General features: G+C 45.6%; 3 protein-coding genes across 15 annotated transcripts; 1 reads left to right on the top strand and 2 right to left on the bottom strand.

Annotated features, from left to right (window-relative positions):
- Window positions 1–1,838: 1,838 nt before the first annotated feature.
- On the bottom strand, window positions 1,839–7,382 carry LOC117651858. Of its 9 annotated transcripts, none has more exons than XM_034396337.1 (5): window positions 7,364–7,382; window positions 5,457–5,536; window positions 4,740–4,818; window positions 3,374–3,580; window positions 1,839–3,015 (listed from the first exon to the last, which is right to left on the bottom strand). In XM_034396337.1, exons 3-5 carry the CDS (start codon window positions 4,755–4,757, stop codon window positions 1,870–1,872), a joined length of 1,371 nt encoding a protein of 456 aa, XP_034252228.1. In that variant the 5' UTR covers window positions 4,758–4,818; window positions 5,457–5,536; window positions 7,364–7,382; the 3' UTR covers window positions 1,839–1,869. The 9 variants fall into 9 exon arrangements, with proteins under 9 accessions (XP_034252228.1, XP_034252226.1, XP_034252225.1 ...); XM_034396335.1 differs by lacking the exon at window positions 7,364–7,382 and adding an exon at window positions 6,790–6,933; XM_034396334.1 differs by lacking the exon at window positions 7,364–7,382 and adding an exon at window positions 6,139–6,262.
- Window positions 5,373–21,141, top strand: LOC117651855. Of its 5 annotated transcripts, none has more exons than XM_034396322.1 (12): window positions 5,373–5,557; window positions 8,254–8,318; window positions 12,038–12,297; window positions 14,183–14,387; window positions 14,823–14,953; window positions 15,432–15,593; window positions 15,663–15,818; window positions 16,851–16,992; window positions 17,669–17,809; window positions 18,447–18,596; window positions 19,358–19,517; window positions 20,511–21,141. In XM_034396322.1, exons 2-11 carry the CDS (start codon window positions 8,291–8,293, stop codon window positions 19,414–19,416), a joined length of 1,434 nt encoding a protein of 477 aa, XP_034252213.1. In that variant the 5' UTR covers window positions 5,373–5,557; window positions 8,254–8,290; the 3' UTR covers window positions 19,417–19,517; window positions 20,511–21,141. The 5 variants fall into 5 exon arrangements, with proteins under 5 accessions (XP_034252213.1, XP_034252214.1, XP_034252215.1 ...); XM_034396323.1 differs by lacking the exon at window positions 5,373–5,557 and adding an exon at window positions 6,788–6,916; XM_034396324.1 differs by lacking the exon at window positions 5,373–5,557 and adding an exon at window positions 6,868–6,993.
- LOC117651859 lies at window positions 21,132–26,692 on the bottom strand. The gene is made up of 4 exons (XM_034396340.1): window positions 25,898–26,692; window positions 23,497–25,053; window positions 22,871–23,069; window positions 21,132–22,128 (listed from the first exon to the last, which is right to left on the bottom strand). The coding sequence occupies exons 1-2, from the start codon at window positions 26,093–26,095 to the stop codon at window positions 23,881–23,883; spliced, it is 1,371 nt and encodes a 456-aa protein (XP_034252231.1). The 5' UTR covers window positions 26,096–26,692; the 3' UTR covers window positions 21,132–22,128; window positions 22,871–23,069; window positions 23,497–23,880.
- Window positions 26,693–26,791: the final 99 nt, after the last annotated feature.

The following is a 26,791-nucleotide window of genomic DNA, read 5'->3' as shown; positions in this document are numbered from 1 at the left end:
AGAGCCACTTTAAAAGTCACTTGTTCCAGGAGATATGGACCAAAAAATTCGTTTTTCGCAAATACCCAAAAAATGCATCCGAATTTTTTGATGATAATTTTTTTTTAGAAAGGTCCTGTGGTGGTCTATCACCCTTATTGGTTTTGGGTTTGGCCAATGGAAAACCGAATAAAAATTGCGTTTTTTCCGGGTTTTTTTGCAGTTTTTGGCCCATAGTATCGCCATTTTAAGTCTGACTTAATGAGCGCCATTAGACTTTTTTTTCGCCTTTTTAAGACGAATCGATTGATATAAGTTAAAGTCAAATCGGAGTATTTTGAAAAATCGCCTTTTTACGCATCTAGATTAGTTGGATCCCGATCGTAAAAAAGGCGACTTTTCAAAATACTCCGATTTGACTTCAACTTGTATCAATCGATTCGTCTTGAAAAGGCGAAAAAAAATCTAATGGCACTCATTAAGTCAGACTTAAAATGGCGATACTATGGGCCAAAAACTGCGAAAAAAACGGAAAAAACGCAATTTTTATTGGGTTTTTCCATTGGCCAAACCCAAAACCAATAAGGGTGATAGACCACCACAGGACCTTCCTAAAAAAAAATTATCATAAAAAAATTCGGATGCATTTTTTGGGTATTCGCGAAAAACGAATCTTTTGGTCCATATCCCCTGGAACAAGTGACTTTTTAAGTGGCTCTCGGGGACTTTTTTTTTCAGTACCATGAAAAAAAAAAAATCCCCCGGGGCAGGTCGCCCTCAGGCAACAAAAAAATTTTTTAGTGCAGGTTTCAGTGTTTTTTACAAAATACGTGATTAAAATTTTTTGGGCCGACCAAAAAAGTTGAAATTTTTTTCTGGAGCTCTTTGCTACATAGGGAACACACCCACAAAGTTTCGTCGAAATCGGAGACATCGATTTCGGGACTTCGGGTGACTTAGGAAAGAATTACCCACACACCGATTGCGCCGACTAATGTGATATCCAGCGGTGTGACGACAACGCATATTCAGTGGCAAGTTTGTTTGCGCCAAAAGTTGGCAAGCTTTGACCTAAAATCTGTATTAGCTTACCAATGTTGGCGGAACGGACGCCGCCGGCAATACCATGATTTGGAAAGTTCGGAAATATTTCAGGGCCAGGCTTTTCTGTTTTAAGTATTCAAAGCGTCTTGCCAATTTTGTGGCAAGCAACTTGCCACGGCTCCGCAGTGCGGCCAGAGTGCACAGGGCAGTTTGACAGAGTTTCTATTTTTACGGAAAGTCTGTGATTACCGTGACACTGTGGGAAGTAAAAACATTTCATTGTACTTCAGAAATTATAGCATAGTTTTTAATGAGGATTGCAAAAGAACAATGAGCTTCAACAAAAGGTATAGTATTTATTTTTTTTAAGTACAAGAATACCGAGTAAGTCCTATAAGAGCAATAAATGAAATCACTTTACCACTTTAAATCAGTTAGCATAAAACAGTACAGAGCTTAAAAGCCAAACGGATTGCCAAATCACGAACTGATTCCACCAACAGTAGATCAATTGGAACACATTGAAAACAGTGGTTTACTTTCATTCTTAGGCACACTGCTGGATTATAATAAACACATAGAAATGCTCTGTTTGATTATAATTGACACATGGAAATACACTGTTTCGATTGCAGTTAACACATGAAAATAAAAGATTTGATTGTAATCAACAGATAGAAACACAGGTCTCCGAGATATGATGGTCTCTTAAGTAAGCAATGAAGGAAACAATGAGATATTGAGGCCAGATATAACAATAAACAAACTTCTCAGCAAAGAAGGGACAGATGTAAGAATTGACCCCTGTGGACCTACAGAAACGGGGAGACTCGTTCGAACCACGCGTTAGTTATTCCTCGGATAGGGTAGGTAACTGGGACTGAAAGCCTGGAAACACTCCTCTGGGCAACTGGCGGATTTGCTGTGCGACGAGTAGCACACCTCGCGGTTAGCAGTGCCTTTCAGAGGCTCATGGCAGCCCCACCTGCACCATGGGCACTCGCCACAACAAACAACATGCAGGTCAAAATTGTATACGTGCAGGCGAGGGTTTCGGATGAGGAGGTCGTGGACGCCTGGGGTGTGCAGCGTGCCGTGCATGCACGAGTCCTCATGGATGCAAAACTTGAGCGTAGTGAGACACGGTAGTGCAGCGGGCGAGACTGCCTCCAGGAACTCGTGCACAGGCTCGTCCTCGACTATCAGGGTCCTCAAGCTGCGAAACGAGGATAGGAAAGGCGCGATCTCCCCCAGTAAGTATGATTCGGGTTGATCATGAGCGAGTGCAACGAGGTTTTCAATGTTTGCGGCGGATGGCGAGAGGCTAAGCGCACGCAGTGGCGCTTCAGAGTCCTCCGTGAAAACGCAGAGCGTGACGCTCCGTAGGTGGGACGCCTCTGTGAGGAATGCCAGGGTACCTCGCGGGAATGCGGCGGTCGCTTGCAGGCAGTGGCAGTTGGACTCTCCTTCATGGGATAGGTCGATGCTGGACAGATCGGGCAAGTCCACCAGCTGGGACAAGCCTTCACAGGGCGAACACTTCAGGGAGCGCAGCTGGAGAGCGTGAGCGAGGAGCGACGCGGGGACGTCCTCCAGTCGCTGTAGCTCCACGTGTTGCAGTGTAGCGGCGTGTGTCCGCAGCAGCAGTTCCAGGAAAGGGTCCGCCGAGGGCGAGTCGTAGCGAAGCCTGGTCAGCGAGGGCACCCCAACGGTCTCGCACCAGTCGCTGGGCAGCGGCCTGCGCGAGTTGTTGGTCACGTCGAGGGTGAGCAGGCCACGCCTGTCCCAGACCGCCTTCAGCAGCGGCTGCAGCGCGTTGGGGCGCCTGCACTTGATGAGCAGGACGAGCTCCGTGGCGCCGCCGACCGCGGAGACCTCGCTGAGCAGAGTGGAGGCCAGGGCGGCATCTTGCGAGTTCTGCACCGCCAGCTCCAGCGCACGGACAACGCACGCAGTGTCTTTCAAGAGGGCGGCCGTGGATCGCAGCGGCACCTAGAAGAGCACAGTAAATCAAGTAAATTTGAACTGGCAGGGTCTGCACACTACACTGAAAGGGCAAAGGGTGTTTCCTGGCGTATTCCGTAAACTAAATCACTATGCAGTTTTTCGTGCATAAGCTATGCTCGAAACTGCAGTTTCGTGCATAGCTTATGCACGAAAAACTGCATAGTAATTTAGTTTACGGAATACGCCAGGAAACACCCTACCCTTTGCCCTTTCCAGAAGCTGCATTTTGAAACGCGTGCACAGTTTCGTGTAAGTATAGGTTATGCACAAAGAACTACGGAGACATTTAGTGCATGCGTATACGGATTCTAAAAAGAATCGTTGAAATATCTTTTCAACTTACGTCGAGAGATATCCTGCCGATGCATGGGACGAGGGCTGCCGTCGCGGCGCGCAGCACTCCCAGGCTCTCCACGCAGACGGAGCGCCACAGGTGGCGGTGCAGGCAGAGGTCCCTGAGGCGGCGGCACGCCACGCGGCAGGCGAAGAGCGTCCTGGCGGGCAGGAAGGCCAGCACGGCCAGCAGCGCGTCGTCAGGCAAAGACAGCAGCTGCGGGAAGAGGGGCGTCAGGATCTTCGCAAACCTTCAGCATCACTCATACCAAATTTGGAAGTAGACTTTGCACTGAGAATGAAAGAGTCATGATCATGACTAAAATTTTGGGCGAGGAATTCTTTATTGCCCAAATTTGGGTGAGGAAATTTTCCTCGCCCAAATTTGGGTGAGAAAGTAAACCTCGCCCAAAATTGGGTATTGATCATGACTTTTTCATTCTCAGTGTGGTAAGTGTAACTTGAACGATTTTGTGCCCACGTAGAATTTTTATAATGTTATGCGTACGTACACAGCAAATTTTTAGGAGGAATTTTGTACGTGTCACTTGGACGATTTATAGCAATTTGAATAACATGCGTAAAATTGCATAAATTTATGCAAATGTGTGCACAATCTTTCGCGAAACGTTACACAGGTTTAAAATCATGCATCACTTCGTACAAAACTGATCCAGGAAAGTGCAAGAAGGGATTGGTTCAACTTGTCTCAAAATTGAGTTTTACTTTAACATTATGCCTCAGGATGGTTTACCAGCACACCAAAGTATTAGACCCAATTCCTAACAGTTTAGGAGAAGTAAAGTCCACATGAAAAATGTATGTTGCTCAAATTGGCCCCTTTTACGGTCTAAATCTCATCGGATAATGGATGTAACCGAAGTCCACATGACTCCATTTCACAAAATGGCAAAAGGACATAACTCACTGTCAGTGTCTTTATGAATCTAATGTAAAAAGAATCAACTCATCTTAACTCCCCATCACTGGTTGGAAAAAAGAGGTAACTCCAAAAATATACTCCCTCCCCCTCGTTTGGGGGAACTAAGACGAAAGTTCGGTAGTCCATTCTAACGTAAAGAAACCACAGAAACCGTCTGCAGGGTGATAAAAAGTTTTGAAAATTATCACGGCTCATTTTGGAACACACGATCTGGTTCAAGTGAAAATGAAGCGCAAGATCACTGGAATAAAGCCTGGGTATTTAATCCAATGGGGTTGTTTGTAACTTTCTCTTCAAGAAGCTGTTTCAGTTTTGAGTCCAAACCATCAAGAAATAGCAGCAGGTTTTAACCACGCGTACATTTCCCTATTTATAGCCAGTGAACTTGGACGACTTTCATCTCAAAAACTAGCGAGGAGCGAAATATACTTACATCGGGTCTGGTCTCCATGGTAGCTGGCCAAGGGACGGGCGAAAACAACCTTAAGTACGTAGCGCAAAAAGCAGTGACGCTGAAAAAAAAAGTGAAAAACCGTCTAATAGTTCCAGAAGAGATTTAGTCATGTTACGCAAGACCACCTCCGTCCATGCGATACTCAAATGTTCCCCCAGTCTTGGCAGATTTGACGTGAAATTTCATCGCTGTGGCTCTAGTAGTGTGGAAATGACAAAAGATTGTAGAAGGCTGCCATTTCTAAGCTACTAAAGCTACAGCGGTGAAGTTTCACACAAACTCCGACATTACTTTGGATAATATTGTGACTGTGGGGTGCACTGGTAGAACTCAAGCGTACTTTAACGCTTTTCTTCAAGCGTAGTAGAACTACGCTCGTCTTCAAGCGTAGTTCTCCATTTCGCCCCTCTCCCATCTACCTAAATGCATGGGAGGATTTCTTCTCTACACTTGACGTCAATCGTAAATTCTTCAAGCGTAATCGTATGCTTGAATCAAGCATACCACTACGCTCAAGTTTTACCAGTGTGAAGATGGCCACGAGCGAGGTGGCTTATCTGATCTGAAATTCCTCTTACACTTACTTAACCAAGGAACTGATCTTACCGTGATCTATGAAAGGGAAGTCACTAAGAACTTTCAAAGAGAGGCATCTCATAACGTGCACTGTTCCTCTTCCGACCAGTCCTACCTTACCTTGCATCCGATCAGGCGAAGAAGCAGCAGAAAACTCTCGCAAGCGTGCCAAAAGCAATAGAGGGGACGATCCAAGGGTCCTACGAAGAATCCAATCAGAGGTGAGTTAAGACTTCAACTCCCTCAGTCAAAACTGATAGCGGCCTCCCGGTGGCCTCTCAGAAAATGTTTAGTCAGCTCGCAACAGTGCCTCCTCGGTAAGTCTGAGGTGGCCATGAAGGCTAAAATGCAAACCGGAAACAGTCAAGCAGCTTCGGCCGTCAGTTTTCTTGAAGAGAACATTGTTACGCTCTCAGCACGTTAGTGACTTTCTGCTCATTTCAACAGCACATAAATAATGCAAGTAATTTGTGCAGCCATCATACATACTTTTCCTTCTTTAAAGGACTTCCTCGGAAACATCAAATAATTGCATGAATTAAACCCGATTGTACAATATTGGGACCACGCCTGGTAACAATCTTACTGTAAATGAGTTTCCGGCCACAATTGTGGATCCCAGCTTCCAGTCCAGACTTCCCCTTAAAATGTACGCTATTCCTCAGAGTGTTCCTTAATTTCTCACTGCCAGCAGAACCTGAAGGTAGCACTCATTGCACGAACGTGACACCCACTTGAAAAGTGTAAAATGTCACGTTCCTTCAATAATTGTGTCACATTCGTTCAAATTTGTATCAGTCACCTAGTAGCTTATTCGTATTCAAACGAATGTGACACAATGCTCATAGTGGCATTTTGTCACAGTCGTTTCAACGTAGTTTTCCTTGTTCCTGGAATGAGAGTGAATACGAAGGGGCAGGTAGCGCGTAGATCAAGTTTAGGGTATTTCGGAGCATGTATTAACTGAAGGTCAGGAGTCGTCAAAGCGTCAGGGAAGCATGCCTTTAAAATTGCTTGTTTATTTACTGGTAAAGGAAAAGTACACTCTAAATGTCTTACGAAGACATTTCCCATATTACGAAGGAAATGGCGCAAGCATAGTACGAAGGTGGTTTTTCTTCGTATTACGAAGGTTTTTCTTTGTATCTTACAATGAAAAAGCTAAAAAGATTCGTATTACGAAGGAATATTGCTTCGTAATATGCTTGCGCTGAATTCACTGTAACATACGAATAACATGGGTCAAATTTCATTGTAAGACATTTAGAGTGTAGCGTCAAATTGAGGGCATTTTCAAGAGCTGTATGGATTTTTGACGATATACTCATGTTACGACTCGTATTACGGTCGCATACGTCAAATTTATTCCCAGTTTCCATATTGAGTTAGGTCATTAAAAGCACGTATCTGTCTCCCTGTAAACTAGGCTAAAAGTTCCATACTTTCCCAACACCTGAAGGCCGTCCCTGGTTCCGTCACTGGTGCACACGGACCTTCAGTCCAGGACAGGCCGGGATAGGCGGGCGCGGACATAGCCAGCCGCCTTCATTGTTGCCGCGTCTCTCAACAATGAAACAGCGGTAGGGACCGCCATACAAGTATTGTCTGAAGTGGCGTTAAGAACTCCTAGTATTTGACCATTCCTGAATAAAAACGGGTAGGGTATTTCAACGATACCCTGGTCTGGAAGTCGAAGAACAAGGACTAAGGACCGCGTCTGCGCGAGCGCAGACGCCCCCTCATCCAATAGAGTAATCTAAAGAAGCTCTGGCCCGGAAGAAGAAGAACAAAAACGGAAGTAAGAAATTGCAGTTACTATGAGAAATATACGCTGCGCACGAGGGTCCGCAGCGTATATTTTCATAGAAACTGCAATTTCTTACTTCCGTTTTTGTTCTTCTTCTTCCGGGCCAGAGCTTCCTTGGAGTACTCGGTCAGTGGCAGCGCATAGCATTGCGCGGGAGCGGTTTTAGTTCTGCTGTTCTTTGACTTCCGGTCCAGGGATTACACTAAACGTTCCGCCACACCGTGAAACCAAAGGTGGAGAACTCATTTGAAATACGGATGTGTGAAGTTTGCAGTCTGCGCACTTGGAAGTGCAGAGTTGCAGTCTCCTCACTTTAAATGTGGAGTTGTCCACATTTGCACTATGCTTAGGAATAGGGGTTTTGTCTTCAAACTTGAATGGTGGAATCTGCATTTGCACTCCAAATCCGAAGGCGGTAACATTTCCACCGTTTACTGGCGATAAAGGCATCTGAAGGTAGTAATTTTGTCAAAGGCTGGCTTCATGTTTTACCTTCTTTGCGGAGGTGTTACAAAAATTTCCACCCTTTTCAGACCGTTTGTACCGCCCTTCGACAGATCTACCGCCTTGCACACTCTAAATGTTGCACAGTGAAGATTCTCCATATTATGGTGGAAATGTTCCATATTATGGTGGTGCAGCTGACTTCGTAACATACCATTGGGAATTCACTTGTACCTTTTAGATATTTTGACGAATTTCGTTGGTATTATGAAGAAAATCTCCACCATATGTTGGTGCATCCTTTCACCGTAAGACATTTACAGTGCAAACTTCACTGCACTATATAGATATTTTGATTTAGTTTGCATAATGGAGAAAATTTCCACCATAATATGTTGGTACAGCCTTTCACCGTAAGACATTTACGGTGTGCGTGTGTACTTATTCAAGTATGCATCTGTCGAATGCATACTTAGTACACACCTAAGTTTTTACAGTGATAACGCCTAAAACAGGGTAATAGCACGCCTCAGTTTTACCAGTGTATGGTGATTGCATTTTGGCCTAGAGTTCGCAGCTCTTCCTGTGAGGCGACCGGCGAGGCTCATTTCTTGCGGCAGAAAGTTTTTACTTTCCATAGCTTCAATGTGTATTCTTCTTTTTCAGTTATTCATAGTCCGTCCTGTCCGCACTTCTATCCACGATGTCTGCAAAGGGCCCCTTCTGCTTCAGTGAGTTTTTCTCTTTTTAGGGGTTCCGACGAAGGAGGACCCCTATTGCCCGGGACGGCTCAGATTCTTATTTTTTTCCGGTATCTTGTGATTGGAAAATGGATCCCGCCAAATTACTCGTTATCATAATCAAATAAAAATTCCTGAAAATTTCAAAAATTTATCGTGAGAATTTAACGTGAACGACTAAAACATAAATTTGCAACAATCAAGCACCCTTATCCGTTCACATTTTCCAGAAACGTTTCAAAGAGAAAATGTGCCACTCTTTAAAACTAAACCTCCTGCCTCATGAAAGTGACAAGAAATCGTCTGTGTTCTGAGAAAATGGTTAAAACATGAAAAAATAGTCTCCATGGCAACGACACGGTGCCATCGTACCAACTGTCAAAATTTAAAGTCGCTGATAAAAAGAAATAAAAACGCCGTGAAATTCGAAAATGCCAATGCTAACGCATCGCACGGTGTCCCGACATTGGAACATCTTTGAAGTCTGTCAGTAAAAAGTTCGTAGCAGAAAAGACGCAATAAATTAATTTTCGGGGGTTGGCAACAATTTTCTCGGCGTCTGCGCCCTTTCGAAAATCGCGAGGCTGAAAACACGAGTAGTCGCGCATTGAAACTGCCCCTACATTGTTGCTGAGGTTGGATTGTTTGGCTTGCTTTTAAAGGCTGCGGTTCTCCTGTGATGTTTTCCTCAATTCTGTAACCAGCACGACGGTTGGTTTGACAAACTTTACAAACTCGGGAGGGGTGGTTTCGGAACGCGGATGACTTTCGTTTGACGAACATGAGCACTGTAAATCGCGAGATCGCGAGATGGACTGAGATGGTCATTGTGTTAACTGAATCAGGTTTGGGGATGTAAAAATACCGGTAGGATTCAAAGTTACGTAAATAACGGTAAAATTAACGTGATTAACGTTTAGACGACAGACTTCAAATTGATTCCTACAACCGGAACACCGTGCAATGCGTTAGCATTGGAACACTGTTAAAAAAATCAGTTGTAATTTTCATAACATTGGTTGGCATTTTTTTTCAAAAACAATTGTTATGAAAATTAAAATCACAAATGATTGTAAATTGTTTTACAATCACGTTATGAAAATTCATATCATGTTATGAAAATTCATACTCGCGTTTGCGAGGTCATTTTAGAGCAGTTAAGCAAAAGGACAACTAAGTGTTCATGTATATGAACACCCAAGCGGCCTTATGCCATTTATTGAACCGATTCTGCTTTTGATCAGCGGGTTTCGAACCCGGGATTTTTGACTTGTGGTGCACGCTCTTAACCGCTGTGCTACCACGTCCCACGGGAGGCGGAGGGTCAGCTGCCTGATGACTCTACCAGCGCCCCTTGGCCACGCCTCTTGAGCTAGTTATGAAATTTACAATCGGATTCGGAAAATTACTATTGTGTGCTCAGAATCAACATTTAAGATTCGCAATTTTCAGAACATGGTTTTAAAATTATCAACAATTGTCAATTTTACGAAATTGTTTCGAATTTTCGCATCAAGTTATGAAAATTGTAATGTTTGTAAAACTCGTATCCGTATTCGTAAAATTGTCATCAAAATTGCTTTGAAAATTCATAACTTTTTTAACAGTGAATTTTTTTCTTTCTCATTTACGTTGGAGATGTCAATTATCCATGCGGCTTTTGGAATATTGCCTCATCAGGCTTTTTTTTTCTGCGGAATGAATCAAAGGCACGATCACTTAACCTTGACTTTAAAAAGAAAATTGTACGATCTTAATGAGTCTCCCAAGAGCCCCGGTCGTCGGATACACTGAGAATGAAAAAGTCATGATCAATACCCAATTTTGGGCAAGGTTTACTTTCTCACCCAAATTTGGGCGAGGAATGTTTCCTCGCCCAATTTGGGCGAGGAAAGCTTCCTCGCCCAATTTTGGGTGAGGAAGGGTGTATCAGCTCCCTATATAGCTCCATAGTATTATGACCCAAATTTGGGCGAGGAAACTTTCCTCACCCAAATTTGGGCGAGGAAAATTTCCTCACCCAAATTTGGGTAGTAAAGAATTCCTCACCCAAAATTTTAGTCATGATCATGACTCTTTCATTCTCAGTGTAGGCGATGGTCGATCTTTGGTTCGGTTCAGCCCAACGTGGACACGTACACAGTAAAAACTCTACGAAGAATCGCTTCGTAATGCGAAGAAAATTAAGGCATTGTAAATCCAACGAAGAAATGCTTCGTATTATGAAGCAAAATCCTTTGTAATACGAAGCATTTTTTCTTCATAATATGAAGCAATTCTACAATGCCTTCATTTTCTTCGTAAAGTAGTTATGAAGCAAATGCCTCGTAGGATTTTAAGAGTGCTTACTCGGGGCCGAGGGGTATGCACTCGTGTCGTGTAGTATTCAGGCCATTCTCAACGTTTCTGCCGAAACCCAAAAATTCAAATTTAAAAATGGCGGGAAAACTACTGTAAACGGACGTCTTTGACCGCTCATCCTTAACAATAAGTGCAACCAATCGGTGTGCCACACAAAATGAACCTTTAGGTCTAAGACCGCGTGACGGGAAATTGAATACACTAAAAATCAAAGGGTGAGACATCTGTCCGATTTTCGGTGATACAAAAAGTATGACCGAAAAACGGTCATACACAAATGTATGACCGAAAAACGGTCATACTTAAATGTATGACCAAAAAAAGGTCAGACATCAGCGAGACTGGCTATTGTTTAGCTTGGGGATATATCAGCCTTTACCCGTGATACACTATAAAGTATGACCGTTTTTCGGTCATACATCGAAGTATGACCGTTTTTTCGGTCATACATCGAAGTATGACCGTTTTTTCGGTCATACATCGAAGTATGACCGTTTTTCGGTCGTACATTTCAGTAAGACCGTTTAAGCGGTCAAAAGTATGACCTTTCTATTTTCAGTGTAAAGGGACCATCATTGAGCATTAGGGCCCCCCGCACTGGCAAAAAGGTACGGAAAATTCTGTTAATTTTTTTGCCAGATTCTCCGTAGCCCTCTTTCTTCGTACACGGTTAAAACGGTACCTGGTTTTCCCAGGAAGCCAATGGTGAAGGCATATGCGATTTCCAGGGAGTTCCTGGGAAAACCAGAAACCGTTTTTACCGTGTAGGCTCTTACAGTATTTTCCGTAGGGCTGTACAGTATTCTCCGTAGGACCGCAGAGTCTTCTCTGTAGGACCTGGAAGACTGTATAGTCCTACGGAGAACACTGTAAGGTCCTACGGAGAATACTGTACGGTCCTACGGAAAATACTGTAAGAGCCTACGGAGAATATTGACTAGGGGTTACGGAGAATTACCACAAGCTGTTTTCAGAATTTTCCGTAGCTTTTTGCCACAGTGCGATTTCCATGTTTTGGGTGGTCTCGCGGATCGCCCCTACACCAGCCATTGGCGTTGCAGCTAGGGACCCTCTCTGTGAGAGATGGGACAGAGCTGACGTCACAGGTCCTCGGGTGTAAATGGGCAAGAAGCTCCCCTTCAAGAGGCTAGCACTCCGGCTGGGGGCCATAAACAATTCGTCTGCGGATACCTGAGTGGGGGGGGGGGGTAGATTTGCACATGACAGATCTGGTCGGCGTCGGGCCCATATACACCCGAGGTCTGTGATTGGTTGGAGGCCGCCAGCCTGACCCATCTCTCACAGAGAGGGTCCCTAGTTGCAGCCCCCTGAGCGTGTTCTCGTTGCAGTCGCGCCCCTGGGCCCGTGCGCCGTGTGCGGCGAGTCCGGCCGGGCGTGCTCCAAGTGCCGCGTCGACTACTACTGCGGCAAGGAGCACCAGAAGGCCCACTGGCCCCAGCACCGGGCCGGCTGCGGCAGCGTGGCGCTGCGTGGGGGAGCCCTCGTGGCGGCCAAGAACATCCCGGCCGGCACCGCCATCATGCGCGAGCAGCCGTCGGTCGCCTTCCCCGCCTCGTTCCACGCGTTCGCGCAGGTCAAGTCCATGACGGTAGGTACCGGGTGCTCTACGAACTCCAGTGTGTACACTGTTATTCAACGAATGTGGCATCACACTCGTTACAATGTGAATTTTGTCACGTTCGTGTTTGAATACTATGTCACATTCGTTTGAACGTGACACGGGCATCATGCGGCCATCTGATGCTGGTGTCACATTCGTTTCAGTGTGGATCAACATTCAAGTAGGGTGTCACGTTCGTTTGAAAGTGGATCAACATTCAAACGAATGTGACTTCATATTCAAACGAATGTGACAGCATATTCAAACGAACGTGACAAAATTCACATTGGAACGAATATGACGTCACATTCGATGGCTACCAGTGTGTGTGCAAGTTCACTCCACCTGGAGCCAACCCGATATGTTTACTCCATGCTGGAGCATGCTTACTAAGTGCTCGACACGTGGCGCATACCTGCAATTTCAAGGTTGCTCTGCTTTGCTGTACATGCAAACAAAACTTAGGGGACTTGAGCAACAGTGTATACACGCATAAAACCGTGCGTAGTATTTTTAGCATACATAGTTACATACCAATTTATTTTGTTATACAAAGAAATAGTTTGTAAATTACGAAGTATTTCTCTTTGGAAGCTTATGTATGCTCAAAATGCGAGACAAAATGTTTTGTTATAACAAGCGGCTTTTGTTTATAAGGCCTAAAATAGTTTGTAACGTTTCCTGAGTGAACACTCTAAATGATTATGTGCTTTTATTGTCGGTAACTTTGGCCATATCTGTACATTCAATTAATGAGTTAGCATTCTTCCACAAATCTTTTCGAGCCTTTGTGCCAATTTCAGTTTTGTCTTCAAAAGGCTTTCAAATCACTCGAAGTATTTTAACTTCGGTTGTTGGTCGGTAAATTTTTCATTTCCTTTTGCTCATTTGTCACAAACAGTAGACGGTTTTCGTCATTAATAGAAAAGTAGTATTCATTCTATTTGGAAATATTTCACTTTTAAATTGTCGAAGATTGCGTGATTTTTGTTCTGCAAAAATTTCTCAAATTATGTTGCAATTGTTCAGTGTTTCCCTAATAACATGGTTTATCATTAATTAGCTAGGGAAGCAAAAAACACGTCTGTCAAAGGTTTACGCCCAAAGACTATCATAGGAGACTTACGACTCAGTACTTCAGACCAAAACCCTCTCTTTCTTTTTAGGGCATACAGGGTGAATTTTATCAATGTGTCAATAATTTGTAGGTAGTTTGGGCACCCCAAGGGGATCATTTTCTACCAATGAACTAGTGGGCGCAAACGTCTAGGTACGGAGATAATTGGTGTTTTGTAATTGGCCTTCGCGCCTGCGAGGTAGGCACCCGCTGCCACTGATGGGCGCAGGACCTCACGTGGGGGTGTCGCGGGTCTAGGAGGGGTGCTTCGAGTCTCGAAGGGGTGCGGCGGACCTTGCAAATGTCTTTTGGGAGGGGTTGCCGCGGGTCTCAAGGGGCTGTCATGGTGGCCCCCGTTACAGTGGATCTCACGGCTGTCTTTGCGAGGGTGGCAGGATTCCACGGATACTTCCGCGAGGTCAGTGGCACTCCCGCGAGTACTGCTAGTCCCGCGACACCCCCTCGACAGGTCCTGCCACCCTCAGTGGCACCGGGTGCCTACCTTGTAGGCGCAAAATCCAAATTCAAAACACCAATTATCTCCGTATCTAGACGTTTGCGCCCACAAGTTCATTGGTGAAAAATGGTCCCCTAGGGATGCCCAAACTGCCTGCAAATTATTGACACATTGAGAAAACTCACCCTGTAGTACTTTGCCTGAGAGTCTGACCTCCGCTGTCATTTACAACACATACGACTACTTTTCTTTCATAGCCTTTGCCGTCAAATAAGAGCTGTTGCGTGATTCTTTTTCAGGATTGTAGTTTAATGTGTCATGTTGACGCGCGTCAAGCCCCGAGCCTGAAGGTGTTGTGTGTCGGGTGCTGCATCGACTTGGACAGATGGCTGTCCCAGTGCCGCCGCTGCGGGCTCCCCGTCTGTTCTGACGCCTGCAGCCGGTCCGTGGACCACCAAGTGGAGTGTCAGATTTTCCAGCGTGCCAAGTTCGTTGTCCCCAAGGGTAAGTTTGCTTGACAACAACCAAACAGTGTAAGGGAGGGTGTCCTTTTCTGTATCACGCCGCGTTTGCTTTTTACCTTTCGAGCATATTTTAACGGCCAATGCCGTGCAGGATGTTCTTCTCTGATGTTCAAAGCGTAAGCCAAAGCGAGCTGTGGCTCGATTCTCTAAGGCCACAGGTTTGAGCGTCATTGCCATTTAAAATGGCCCTTAAACTTGATGCTGCACTCGAGTTTAAATCAATTCCTTCGCAGGTGTCAGAGTTCATCTTGTTGATGAAAGTCATCTGTTTAAAGCTTTTCGTCATTCAGAAAATTAGCAACATTTTCACTGCTAAATAACACTATTTCTAACAGTGTGTGGACTGGGGCCATCACAGATACATATGCTACCCCACTCCACGTCCTGCGGACTGATTCCTCCTTTCTGTTCCCAGCTCATCTCAGAAACGCGGACATCCCACTCGGGGTCGTCGTGGCAACACTGCGAACAGCCACAGCATGTGCCAGCAACTCACTGCTTCAACACCTAAAGCCGGAAACTGTATTCAGTGAAAATGCACCTAAGGTTGGTAAAGCGTAGATGGTTCGTACTATATGCGCCAGGGGCAAGCTTCGTCTGTTACAGCAAAATGTTACCAAATTCCAGGGTAACATTAAAACTTTTTCAATAAATTTGAAGTTAAGCAGGTTGTCTTAAAATTAAAAAAAAACTGGTTTATTCGAAAAAAAAAAAGGTTTAACTCTAGGCCTAGGATGTCTACTCTTTCTTCTAAACCACGAAAATACGATAAAATTCACTGCGCGCATGATTTTTGATATGCTCATCAAATTTCGTCGAAATTTATGAAGTGAAGTCGCAATTCATCGAAATTCTGGTAAATTCGGTGAAGTTTACACCGAATTTTATGGAAGTTCGTCTAAAATTCTTAGATATCCAAATTTCAATTTCAGAAATTTTTGTATACTCGCATGTAAAGCTATTTTCTCTTGGATTGCCCCGTTGTCGCCACCACTGGATCTTAGAAGACGCCGTGTTTTTGCAGATGTCGCCTTGGATAGGCGTCACCACGAAGCTGGCGGCCCGAGTGGTGCGATACCTGCGCCAGAATGCGCGCATCAAGTGGCTGTCCGAACGCGACCTGGAGCGCGCCGCCCGCCTGGCCACTGCGTTCGGGACTGTGACCGCCACGGAAGAAGGGATGCCGGTGAGTGGCAGAACCCTCGCGATGCTTCCTGTTGTCTTTGTTGTTTCCCACAGGGTCGATCTGTTTCAGGGGTTCTTGGGCGTGCTGTATGCGGGAATGTCCCTCAGGAACCACAGCTGCTTCCCTAATTCCGCTGATGTGACGAAGACCCCTGGCACTAGGGAGTTGCTTGCGGTGACAACGAAGGACGTTGTTGCTGGCGACTTCATCACCGTTAGTCGTGAGGTTAGAACTTGTTCAGTTTCAAAACCCTTAAAATTTAAGGCAGAGGTTAATGTCCTCGCGATGCTTGAGAGGGGTGAAAAGTCTGTTTAATACACACGAAATGATGTGTGAAATTTTGTGCTTGACGTTGCAATTTTATATATACATAGGTTAACTTGTCATACAATTTTCATTACGAAAACCTGCACATTTTCGCCCTACTCTGTGCAAAGTCACGTACAATTTTTTTTGGAAAGTTTATTTGCACAGAAATTTGTGACGTCTCGTACAAAATTCTCCCGACAACATTTGATCCAGGAAGCGGGAGACGGGAATAATTGAGTTTCTTTTCTTTCATTGTGCCTTAGAATGGTTTTCATCATTGCACTAAATTATTTGACTCAATTCCTTGCGGTTAAGGAGAAAATCCACTTCGAAAAAAGATGTAACTCAACTTGACCCACTTTTCACTCTCCATTAAGCGGAAAATGGAAACAACTCAACTAAAGATAACATGACTCCGTTGAACATATTGTTGATAGAAGATAACTCAATTTGTGTTTTTGTGTATCGATTGTAAAAAGAATCAATTCAGTTAATTCCACTTGACTTGTCTCCAAATTTCACTTCGTTTAGGAAATATAGGTTGAGATGTCTCTGTTTTCCCTTACGGAAAGTGATAAGTAACAAAAATCCTATATGACCTGACACTCCTGATGTTTATCTCAAAATGTAACTTACGCTTCTTGAACTTGTTATCATCTAAATAATTCCTCTGCTTTGTTTTAATCATCCCTGCTAACAGCGTCTTGTTTCTCCTGAAAAATGGTCGGTCTAAATGGAATTATCCCCTTCCGCTTCCTGGATCGTTCAGTGTGTAGTGTGGACAGTGGCAGATCCAGAGGGGGCTAATGGGAGGGGGGGGGCAAGGAGCACTTTTTGCCTACCTTTCAGGCGGCTATCTAGGGCAAAAACTCCCCCCCCCTTCCCCCCCTCCAAATCCGCGCCTGAGTGTGCATTTAATACTGTACCAAATTCTGCCTCATGTCTCAGTGCGGCAACTGGGTGGACAGCACATACGATCGCCGGCAGTCTGTGTTGATTCGCTGGGGCTTCATTTGTGGTTGCGAGCGCTGCGTCGACACCACCGAGCTTGGAATGTACGTGGGCTCTCCCTGCTGTGCGGACTGTGCAGGTATGCATTGTGTGGACAAGTCTTTTTCCCTTTACAATAGAGTCTGAACTTCTAAAATATCGGATGCTTAAAGGAAATCTTGAAATTCTACATAGTGCAGTTATTATTGGCATCATATCACAACCCGGGCATGCGTTTACGAGTGTGTGCGAAGCAAAGCAGCCGCTTGCGTGTGTCATTGCCACACTGAGATTCCAAACGCTATGAGTATAGCACGTATGGTGCGATGCAGCTGAGATATCGCACCATACGTGCATTGCACTTTAAGTGCGATGCGTCCCGAAAATGCTCTATGCCAATGCATGGGAATAGGGAGGTATTGCACTTCATGTGCGATGCTTTTGCATCGCATCAATTGACGCTATACGCATAGCGTTTGGATTCTCAGTGCAGCAAGCGCCCAAGAATGCTTTCAGTCGCGAAGCACTGCTCAATGGGCCAGGAAACCGGTGGAGGTGGCTAAATTTCGACGCGTTTTGAGATCCAAAGTCGCTTAATAGGACTCGAACCGAACGTGTGACCCCACCAATGGATTGCTCTCCGTACGAGGAATTCATTTGTGGAGGTCACGTTCGGTTCTGGTCCTTTGAAGCGACTCTGGAGCTCAAAATAGCGCTGGTTTTCTATCCCACTGTCCACTGCGTCCCTTACCAGCTCCATTGATGTTGCATGACAGGGCAAGGGAAGCAGTGCTACGTGCTGCCTGTTGATGATCATCATAGTTCCTGGCGCTGCTGGGCCTGCAACAAGACAATGACGTCATCTCAGGTTAATGATCTCACTACAGCAGCAAAGATCAAGCTGGCTCAACTTCGTGGTAAGTTGTGTTGACCATGGATGAAACCTTACGTAGTATTTTGAGCATATGTAAGAAACAAACTAATTAATTTGTCACACGGAGAAATACATAGTTGGTAAATCGAGAAGTATTTTCTTCGTAATGCCCAGCATACAATGTTACAAGCTACTTTTGTTTGCAACGCTAAAATTAGTTTGTAAGGTTTTGAGAGTGACAAAGTAGAGAATTTTTAGCCAAGAATGGGGTCCATTCGACGGCTGGGAACAAAATAGCTGCAAAGCAAAGTTTCTGCAAATAATCAAACTGGCGGCAGTTGCCTTGTCCGCAAAAACAAAGATACCGCTTGCGCCAATGTAGCTTCTTAAACGACAACCATGAGCACACTCTGAAAACCTTACTAACTTTTAAGCCTTACAAAGTAAAGTAGCTGCATGTATGAATGAAAGTACTTTGAGAAAACGGCCTTCATTTGACTTTCCTGCAGAGGCATTTAACAACCTGCACAATAATTAATAAATAGTCTTGGAAACTTGCAAGAATTTTCAAAGTGCATCACTCCTTTTTCTGTTGTGACAGTCTAGTCTCTTTACAGCACTGTTGCGGTAAAAAGCCTGTAGACGATAATTACATTAAGTACATGTGCTCTGGTCATCAGGATCCTCACCCGACCAGTTGTTGAAGTTCATCGAGGACAGTGTGTACCCACGGGGCCTCCTGCACCCCAGCCACTCAGTGATGCTGCATGCAAAGGAAGCCTTCAGAGCCAAATTCTGGCACCCCATGGCCGAGGATTTCATTATGCAGGGTAACAAAAGAACGCCAACACATTTGCTTCAATGTTCCAGCAGGCTGGGTACCTTGGTACTTTTCTCGCACCTATACCTATAGGTACTGAACTTACAATTACACCTGTCACTTTTCAAGGTACTTTTTGGGAGTAACTGCCTTGAAGAATACAGGTACATTTTTTGGTACCTTTTGGTAGATTTTTGGAAGTGCTGGTTAGGTTAGGTTAGGTTATGCATGCACATATGCGTACAAGGTGCAAGGTTTATAATATCGCATCAATGTGTACATTATATGCAGGAAGATGCATGAAATGTTCGCATTGGTGCTAATATTCCCACCTTACCTATCTGTAGCATGATTAGCTTACACAATTACATTTAACTCTCAAACTCAACAGTGTACTCAGTACACTCTCTTTCCGGTGTACTCATGAGTACACTATCTTAAGCGTGCACTCATGAGTACACTCTCTTCAACGTGTACTGAGTAACTCCTAGGTTACTCAGTGCATATATTGTCCCGACCAAGCTCACGTTAGTAATACTCGCTAAGCACACTCTCGTTGGGAGTGCACACTCAGCTTAGCAATCTCGTTAGAGTGTATGATTGAGCACACTCTCACAGGAGTGTGCTTGTGAGTGCACTCCAAATAGAGTGTACTGAACACACTGTACAGTTTTCAGAGAAAAGCCTGCAAGAACTAAGTGTGCGCCTGGAGCCATGCCATGCACTCTTTGGATTTTCTTGACAAATACAATGCTGAAATTTTCCGACCAGTTGGAGCGGACCGCTGGAAGGACGTGATCCGCGAGCAGCTGCGAGTCTGGACCGACTGATGCCCGGCGCCAATGCCTGGCGCTTCAAAATGGTGGCGGAGCTGCGCTTCCTCGAGCTGGGGAGTCTGCAGGCCGTCGTCTCCGAACGCGTCCGGACCGAGGTGAGTGCACCGCACCATTGTCCTTTCAGGGAATGCAATTGCGGGTGCATTATTTCGACCAAAATACACTGATAATGGAAAGTTGTGATCGTGGGGCTCATTTTGAATGATCTTATTTTATCGTTACACAATCATATCTGGTCTTGACCGTGGGAAAAAATCTGAAATGCGAGTGAATCTTGCTAACTTTGATAATTTTGGGCGGATAAGAGAGTAAGCTCGAGAGTAAGTAGAATATGTTTCTAAAAGCACTTCTGATTTCTTTCATCTTCACATTGGTGTTAATTCCATCTCGATCCCTTTCTGATTTGTAGCTGTCCTTAATGATCCAACTACGCGAAATTCGCTAGCGTTTAAGACAATATTCTTTTCACGGAATCGACCATAATATCTTTTACACGGAAACAGTCATTTCTATCTGATCAAAAAATTGCCGCAACTGACAAAAATTGGAATTTGAGGATGCTTTTTTATAAGACTTTACTTGGTTTCAAGATGCCGACAGTTGGTTTAGGTCTAAGTGGGACTAGAATCCAAGGGACAATATGTCGATTCGTTTGGTTTCCTTGAGCTCTCAAAGTTGGTATTTCTCAACAAAAGTTGCCTTTACACCTTAAATGTTTTTGTACTAATTTTGAACGAGACATCACAGTTTTTGCGCACACGAACTTTTTGTACAAATTTGTACGCAATTTTGCACAAAAGTAGTGAAATTTATGCCTTTTTCCGTACAAAATTTGTACGAAAAGTTCGTGTGCACTATAAATTGTGATGTTGCATTCTAAATTACACATAACATTTTGTGTGTAAGGTGTTGGCTCTGACGGTCATACCTCATGACTTAGCTCGAGGAAAAAAAATGTCTTTTAGTTTTATTTAATCAATATCCGCGGCCACCAAAAGTTGAGCCCTTATAAAAACTATCCATTAGCGAGGTGTGCTGCTGACTCGGAAATCTATACTGTCCAACCCTCATGCCTAACGCTGTTTCAGGAGACCGAGCGGAAGATCAACACGCACAAGGAGAAGTTGTTGGACCTTAACAAGCAGCTGTGCAGCCTGATCTTTAGCAGGGATCAGGAAGGGCTGAAGAAAGCTTTGATTGAAGATCCATTCACTGGCACCTTTGATTTAGAGTAGTGGAAGACTAATCTTCCATCTCCAAGATGATTTAGAGTAGTGGAAGACTAATCTTCCATCTCCAAGAATGTTGACACATCGCTTTCTTCTTTCAAGTAATTGTAGTAGGCCTTGCGAGGTGCCTTAAAATGCTTTTTGTATTGTTTGCCGATAGGACTACTGTATGATGTATCAAAGAACCTCTGACCAGATTCACCAACACGTATATGATTTTAGCTTCGTTCATTTAAAACTATCAGTCATACGTCTTAATTTATCCTGGACCTCTTCTGAGGCGTGCATGCACGTAATGTTTGATTGTAGATGTCCGTGTTTGCTGTGTACATGCTGAGATGAGTGCTTAAGTGTGTAATGAGTAGTCATCATATCTAGACTTCGCAGATGTGTAGACATATGTGGACTCCAAAGCACATACATGAATGTGTTCTTCTATATTATTGAACTCTGGGACACAGAATAAGAATAAACAGTTGATGATTTTGAATAGATAATTTTAATAATCCATTCCGTACCACTAACACAAACAACAAACACATTAATGAGGCAATTCTCTTTACAATGTGAACAATGTTGAATTTGACAAGAAGGCAAGGTTGACAGATTGACTTTGTCTTCACTTCAAAGGAAAATTCTATAAACGACAAAAGGATTACAATGTAGAATCTGTCACAAAATGAAGCAGGGTTGATAAATTTGCTCTATCAAGACTTCAAAAGGCAAATCCTTTCACCACATCAGGTTTACAGTGGTCAAATGGACTGAAAAAATGAAAATCAAGCAAGGTTGACAGATTGCTTCATCATAACTTAAAGGGGAATACTATTAACGAGGATTTATTGAATTCGACAATAAATAAAGCAAGGTTGACCGATTTGCTATATGATAGCACAAGTTTCAAAAGTCCTCTCTTCTAACCGCAGGTGGATAACTATGTCGGATTCGACAGGAAATAAATCGAAATAAACAAATTCTTCTTCAAAGGATCAGTCAATGGCGAACCTCAGTACGCCTTGCGGTGAAATTCTTTCACATGTTGGGCCAGGTATCGCTCCGAGAAAAATCGCGCTGTACAGAGCTGGCACTCGAAGTGCTGCCTGCCCGCCGCAAAGTGGTCCTGGGTGTGCCGCTTGGCGGCTTCAGCGGACAGCAGCGGGGCGCTGAGGCACAGCTGGCACACTCGAAGAGGGTCTGCAGTCTTGATGTGGTGGCGGATAAAGTGGTGGACGAAGCCCTCCCAGGTGCAGAACGACGCCGTGCAGTGATTGGCAGTGCACCAGCCCAACACGGCGGGGACTCTGCCCGAGGGCGTCACGTGGTGGAAGTCGGTGAGGTGCTGCTTGGTGACGGTGCCGATGAAGCGGGCGGAGCAGAGCGGGCAGGGCGTGTCGCCCATGCGGCGGTGCGCCTCCAGGTGGTCCTGCAATCCGCCGAACGGTTCCGTCTCCAGGCACAGATGGCACACGACGTTGGGCTGGCGACGGAAAAATGGGAAACGGTCACAGGGGAACTCCGCACACACTAAATGTTGTGTACGAAGTTGTACGAGACATCACAGTTGATTGTGCACACGAAAACTTCTTACAATTTTCGTTCATAAAACTGAACATTTATCGAGATTAAGTGCACAAAATTGTACAAAAAGTTCGTGAGCACAAAAAACTGTGATGTCTCGTACAAAATTTGTACACAAACATTTAGAGTGCAAACTTAATGTTCATGAACTTCACTGATCATAACTGTGGCCATATTTGCACATACGTAAGCTATAAATTAGGGGCGATTCTTTCATATTAGATATACGTAATCGAGGAACAAATTTTAACACAACTTTCGTAGGTGCAAATATACCAACAGTCACGGAAAAAAAGTCTCTCAGAATTTCAGTGAGCTGTATTCATTCACACTAAATTACTATGTAGGTTTTTCTGCGCGCTAACGCACGAAATTAAACATGCACTTCGTAACGCACGAATTTGTGCGGGACAATGCACGATTTCCCGCGCAAGTATGCAGAAAATCCTGCATAGTTGCGCACAAATCCGTGCGTTACGAAGTGCATGTTTAATTTCGTGCATTAGCGCGCAGAAAAACCTACATAGTAATTTAGTGTGTTGTACGCGGCAAAAAACAATGTACACATGCCGTGACCCGACAACAACGCGAGTGCATCCCGCTCCATAGTTATCGTATTGGCTGCTCTGTTAAGATCGCACCTGGGCTTCAAAGTGATGCGTCATCTGGTGCTCCACGTGGGCTTCCCAGTTCGAGAAAGGCTGGCCGCAGTGTTGGTAGGTGCACCAGCCGATCACGTTCTCCGTGATGCTGACCAAGACGTTGCCCGCGATGTCTTCAGGGACCGTCCTCCTGTGCTCCGACGGCAGAGGTGCTTCCGTCTCACGATGGAAGCTTTTCCTGTGAACAAGCCGGTCTCATTACAATATCGTGCATCACTGCCAAAAAAAACCTTGAGAAACAAACGAAAAGTGCAACGAAAACTGTTGACAGAAAAGTACAATGAAAGTTTAACAAAGTAACGAACGAATGCATATTCCTGCATAAAATGTACGCAGTGATGCTTAATATTATACATATCATATGGACGTATCTGTGCATGCATAACTATGCATAAAAAAGTCCATAAGAATTTAGTGTGTGAAACTAGGCAAAATGTTACGCTCCTTCGAGGCCCGGACTGCACTCGTTATGCCGGTCCCACTGTACTTTGTAAACCGATTGTTCTCGTACTTTGGAAGTACAATAAAGTCTTTCTAAAGATTTTTGACAGGTATTTCAGTAGGTTAGTCGCGGGTCTTTTTCTAGCAGTGTGCCAGGCGCTTACCTGTGGTGGAGCAGGCGCTTACGGTGCGTGAAGCAGGCGGGACAGGAAGGACACTTGAGGTCGAGCTGCCCGTGCGGCGCCACGTGGCGAGTGCATCCGCAAGTCGTGCACAGCAGCGGGTCGTGGAGCAGTTTGAAGTGTACCAGGTAGCGTTGCCACGTGTAGAACTTTTCCGGGCACCCTGGGAATGTGCACCAGCCCAGCACTGGGGCGTCCAGCTGAGCGTCGGCTACAGAGGAGGAGGACGGTTTCACTGCCTTCGGTTGAGCTGCCGCTGTAACCGGCGTCGGTGGCCTCGCGCTAGTGCTGGCTGCTGGAGTAAAAGTTCCTGGTGGTCTCGTGGTAATGCCGGCTGCTGTGGTGATCTCCGCTGGTGGTCTTGCACTAGTGCCCGATGCCGAAGTGACTGCCGTCGGTGGCCTTCCACTTGCACTGAAAGCTTTCGGAACCACTTTTGGTGGTCTTATGTTGGTACTTGAGGTTGTTGGGATTGCTACCGGTGGTCTTGTAACCGTTGCTGGTAGCCTCGCACTGGTGCCGGATGCTGTGGTAACCGTCGCCGGTAGCCTCCCACTGGTGGTGCATGAGGTGGTAACCGTCGCTGGTAGCCTCGCACTGGTGCCGGATGCTGTGGCGACCGTCGCCGGTAGCCTCGCACCGATGCCACATGCTGTGGTAACCGTCGCTGGTAGCCTCGCACCGATGCCACATACTGTGGTAACCGTCGCTGGTAGCCTCGCACCGATGCCGCATGCTGTGGTAACCGTCGCTGGTAGCCTCGTACCGATGCCGCATGCTGTGGTAACCGTCGCTGGTAGCCTCGCACCGATGCCGCATACTGTGGTAACCGTCGCTGGTAGCCTCGCACCGATGCCGCATGCTGTGGGAACCGTCGCCGGTAGCCTCGCCCCTGGTCCCTGCATGCTGTGGCAACCGTCGCTGGTAGCCTCGCACCGATGCCGCATACTGTGGTAACCGTCGCTGGTAACCTCGCACCAGAGCCGCATGCTGTGGTAACCGTCGCCGGTAGCCTCGCACCGATGCCGCATGCTGTGGTAACCGTCGCTGGTAGCCTCGCACCGATGCCGCATGCTGTGGTAACCGTCGCCTGGTAGCCTCGCACCGATGCCGCATGCTGTGGTAACCGTCGCTGGTAGCCTCGCACTGGTGCCGCATGCTGTGGTAACCGTCGCCTGGTAGCCTCGCACCGATGCCGCATGCTGTGGTAACCGTCGCTGGTAGCCTCGCACCGATGCCGCATGCTGTGGTAACCGTCGCCGGTAGCCTCGCACCGATGCCGCATGCTGTGGTAACCGTCGCCGGTAGCCTCGCACTGGTGCCGGATACGGTGGTGACCGCTGTCGGTGCCTCCGAGGCCTTCCAGGCTGGGGCAGTGGGAGCGGCCCGGGCTGCCGGCGGGATTTCCGGCAGCGACCGGCGATGAAAGAGGGTCCAGTGCTTCCTGAGAGCGCCTTGGTTCACGAAGCTAGCCGAGCAGAGGCTGCAGTCCACTTTGTGATGATTGTGCGACAACATGTGGCCTTCAAAGTTGATGACCTGCACGAAAGTGAAAATGGGCCTGAACATCGGTGTTTAATTTTCATAAATTTCAGAAAATTTTGACAAAGTACGATGAGAAGAATTTGAGAGAACCGCAAAGAATTTTGATGGATGGCAGTTGATTTCAATGATTTGTAAATAGAGATCACATGAATGCAAAGAAAATGGAGTGCATTGTGGCAAACTTAAATGGGCTTAGGTAAGCTTCTATGAATTTTGAGGGTTCTAAATAAATCTCAAGAAAATGACGTAAACAATATCGCGTATCTGCGGGTGAGTTAACGAAAAAAGTTGAACAAAATTTTGCAGATTTCATGAACACATCGCATCGATTCCTATGAATTAAGAGGAAACTCCCTGAGATTCAAGGTACACATTTTCTCGATCCTCATTCAACACTTATTGATTATGTGGCCTTTAGAGCATACGCTGAGCTGAGCACGCGATTTAAACTGCATGATTTGAGCGTAACCAAGCACGAGAGTGTGTGTGCGTGTGTGAGCATGAACTCGAACGTTTCACGCGCATGCTTCATTCTGCGCAAAAGCAGTGCACACAACAAGTTCACTGAGAATGGAAGAGTCATGATCATGACTAAAATTTTGGGCCAGGAATTCTTTATTACCCAAATTTGGGTGAGGAAGGCTTCCTCAACCAAATTTGGGTCACTATGGAGCCATATAGACAGCTGATACACCTTTCCTCACTTCCTCGCCTAAATTTGGGCGAGGAAACAATGCTCGTCCAAATTTGGGTGATACAGTATACCTCGCCCAAAATTGGGTATTGATCATGACTTTTTCATTCTCAGTGTTTGTAGTAATATAAAGTGTCCCCTCACCTGCACCAGGCACAGGGAGCAGAAGGATCCTCTGTCCTGCTCCTTGACGTGGCACGCCCGGTGATGCTTGACGTGCTTCTCCCACGACGAGAAGCCCTCCGTGCAGCCTGCCACGCTGCACCAGCCGACGACCCGATCGCTCGCTGCAGCAGACGGCGCGGCCGGCAGAGCAGGGCCCTGCGCCCCAGAGCAGCCCATCTTGGAGTCCTCTTTGACGGAGACCTGTCCGAAAACCGCGGCGCCTGCAACACATGACACGCCCGCGTTAGGACAGACAGATGGCAAGACGCGATGCAGTCACCGTCCCCAACACACACACATGCGGAAGCGGAGCTAACTACAGCACCAGAAGCAAAACCACCTAGAACCAAGTGACACAGCACCGGAAGCAAACTACCTAAAACCAAGTGACACAGCACCGGAAGCAAACTAACTAAAACCAAATCACAGAGCGGCACTACGATGAGAATACAGAGCGACCCGCTTCATTTAATGCCTCCAGCCACTCTTGGAAGTTCGTCCAGTTTCCTAAAGAAAGCACTTGGTAGTCGAGAGACGCATTGGCTTGGTTCACTTTCTCCGTGACACTTGGCTGACTCTGTATAGAGTTGAAACGGCAAGCCGGAAGAACCGTGCCAGTGTAGAAGGTCACGAAAATTTTACCTGTAAAAAGCATAACACAAAAAATATCAGTACAACGTGCACTCTTCATGCTTGTCTTAATGTCTTACGAAGAAATTTCCCATAATACGAAGGAAATGGCGCAAGCATAATACGAAGGTGGTTTTTCTTCGTATTACGAAGGTTTTTCTTTGTGTCTTACAATGGAAAAGCTAAAAAGATTCGTATTACGAAGGAATATTCCTTCGTATTATGCTTGCACCGAATCCACTG

The sequence above is a fragment of the Thrips palmi genome, unplaced genomic scaffold, assembly GCF_012932325.1.
Source record: "Thrips palmi isolate BJ-2018 unplaced genomic scaffold, TpBJ-2018v1 HiC_scaffold_6, whole genome shotgun sequence".
Taxonomy (NCBI): domain Eukaryota; kingdom Metazoa; phylum Arthropoda; class Insecta; order Thysanoptera; family Thripidae; genus Thrips; species Thrips palmi.
Note: the sequence above shows the minus strand (reverse complement) of the source record. Positions and strands in the feature narration are given on the sequence as shown.

Excerpts from the sequence above, each read along its gene's own strand:
- LOC117651855 (XM_034396322.1), top strand. The coding sequence starts at position 8,291 with ATGTCTGCAAAGGGCCCCTTCTGCTTCA. Across the intron at positions 8,319-12,037 it reads AAAGGGCCCCTTCTGCTTCA|TCGCGCCCCTGGGCCCGTGC; the intron begins GTGAGTTTTTCT and ends TTCTCGTTGCAG. Across the intron at positions 14,954-15,431 it reads TCAGTGAAAATGCACCTAAG|ATGTCGCCTTGGATAGGCGT; the intron begins GTTGGTAAAGCG and ends GTGTTTTTGCAG.
- LOC117651858 (XM_034396337.1), bottom strand. Across the intron at positions 3,016-3,373 it reads TCGGCAGGATATCTCTCGAC|GTGCCGCTGCGATCCACGGC; the intron begins GTAAGTTGAAAA and ends GTGCTCTTCTAG.
- LOC117651859 (XM_034396340.1), bottom strand. The coding sequence starts at position 26,095 with ATGGGCTGCTCTGGGGCGCAGGGCCCTGCTCTGCCGGCCGCGCCGTCT. Across the intron at positions 25,054-25,897 it reads GCTCCCTGTGCCTGGTGCAG|GTCATCAACTTTGAAGGCCA; the intron begins GTGAGGGGACAC and ends ACTTTCGTGCAG.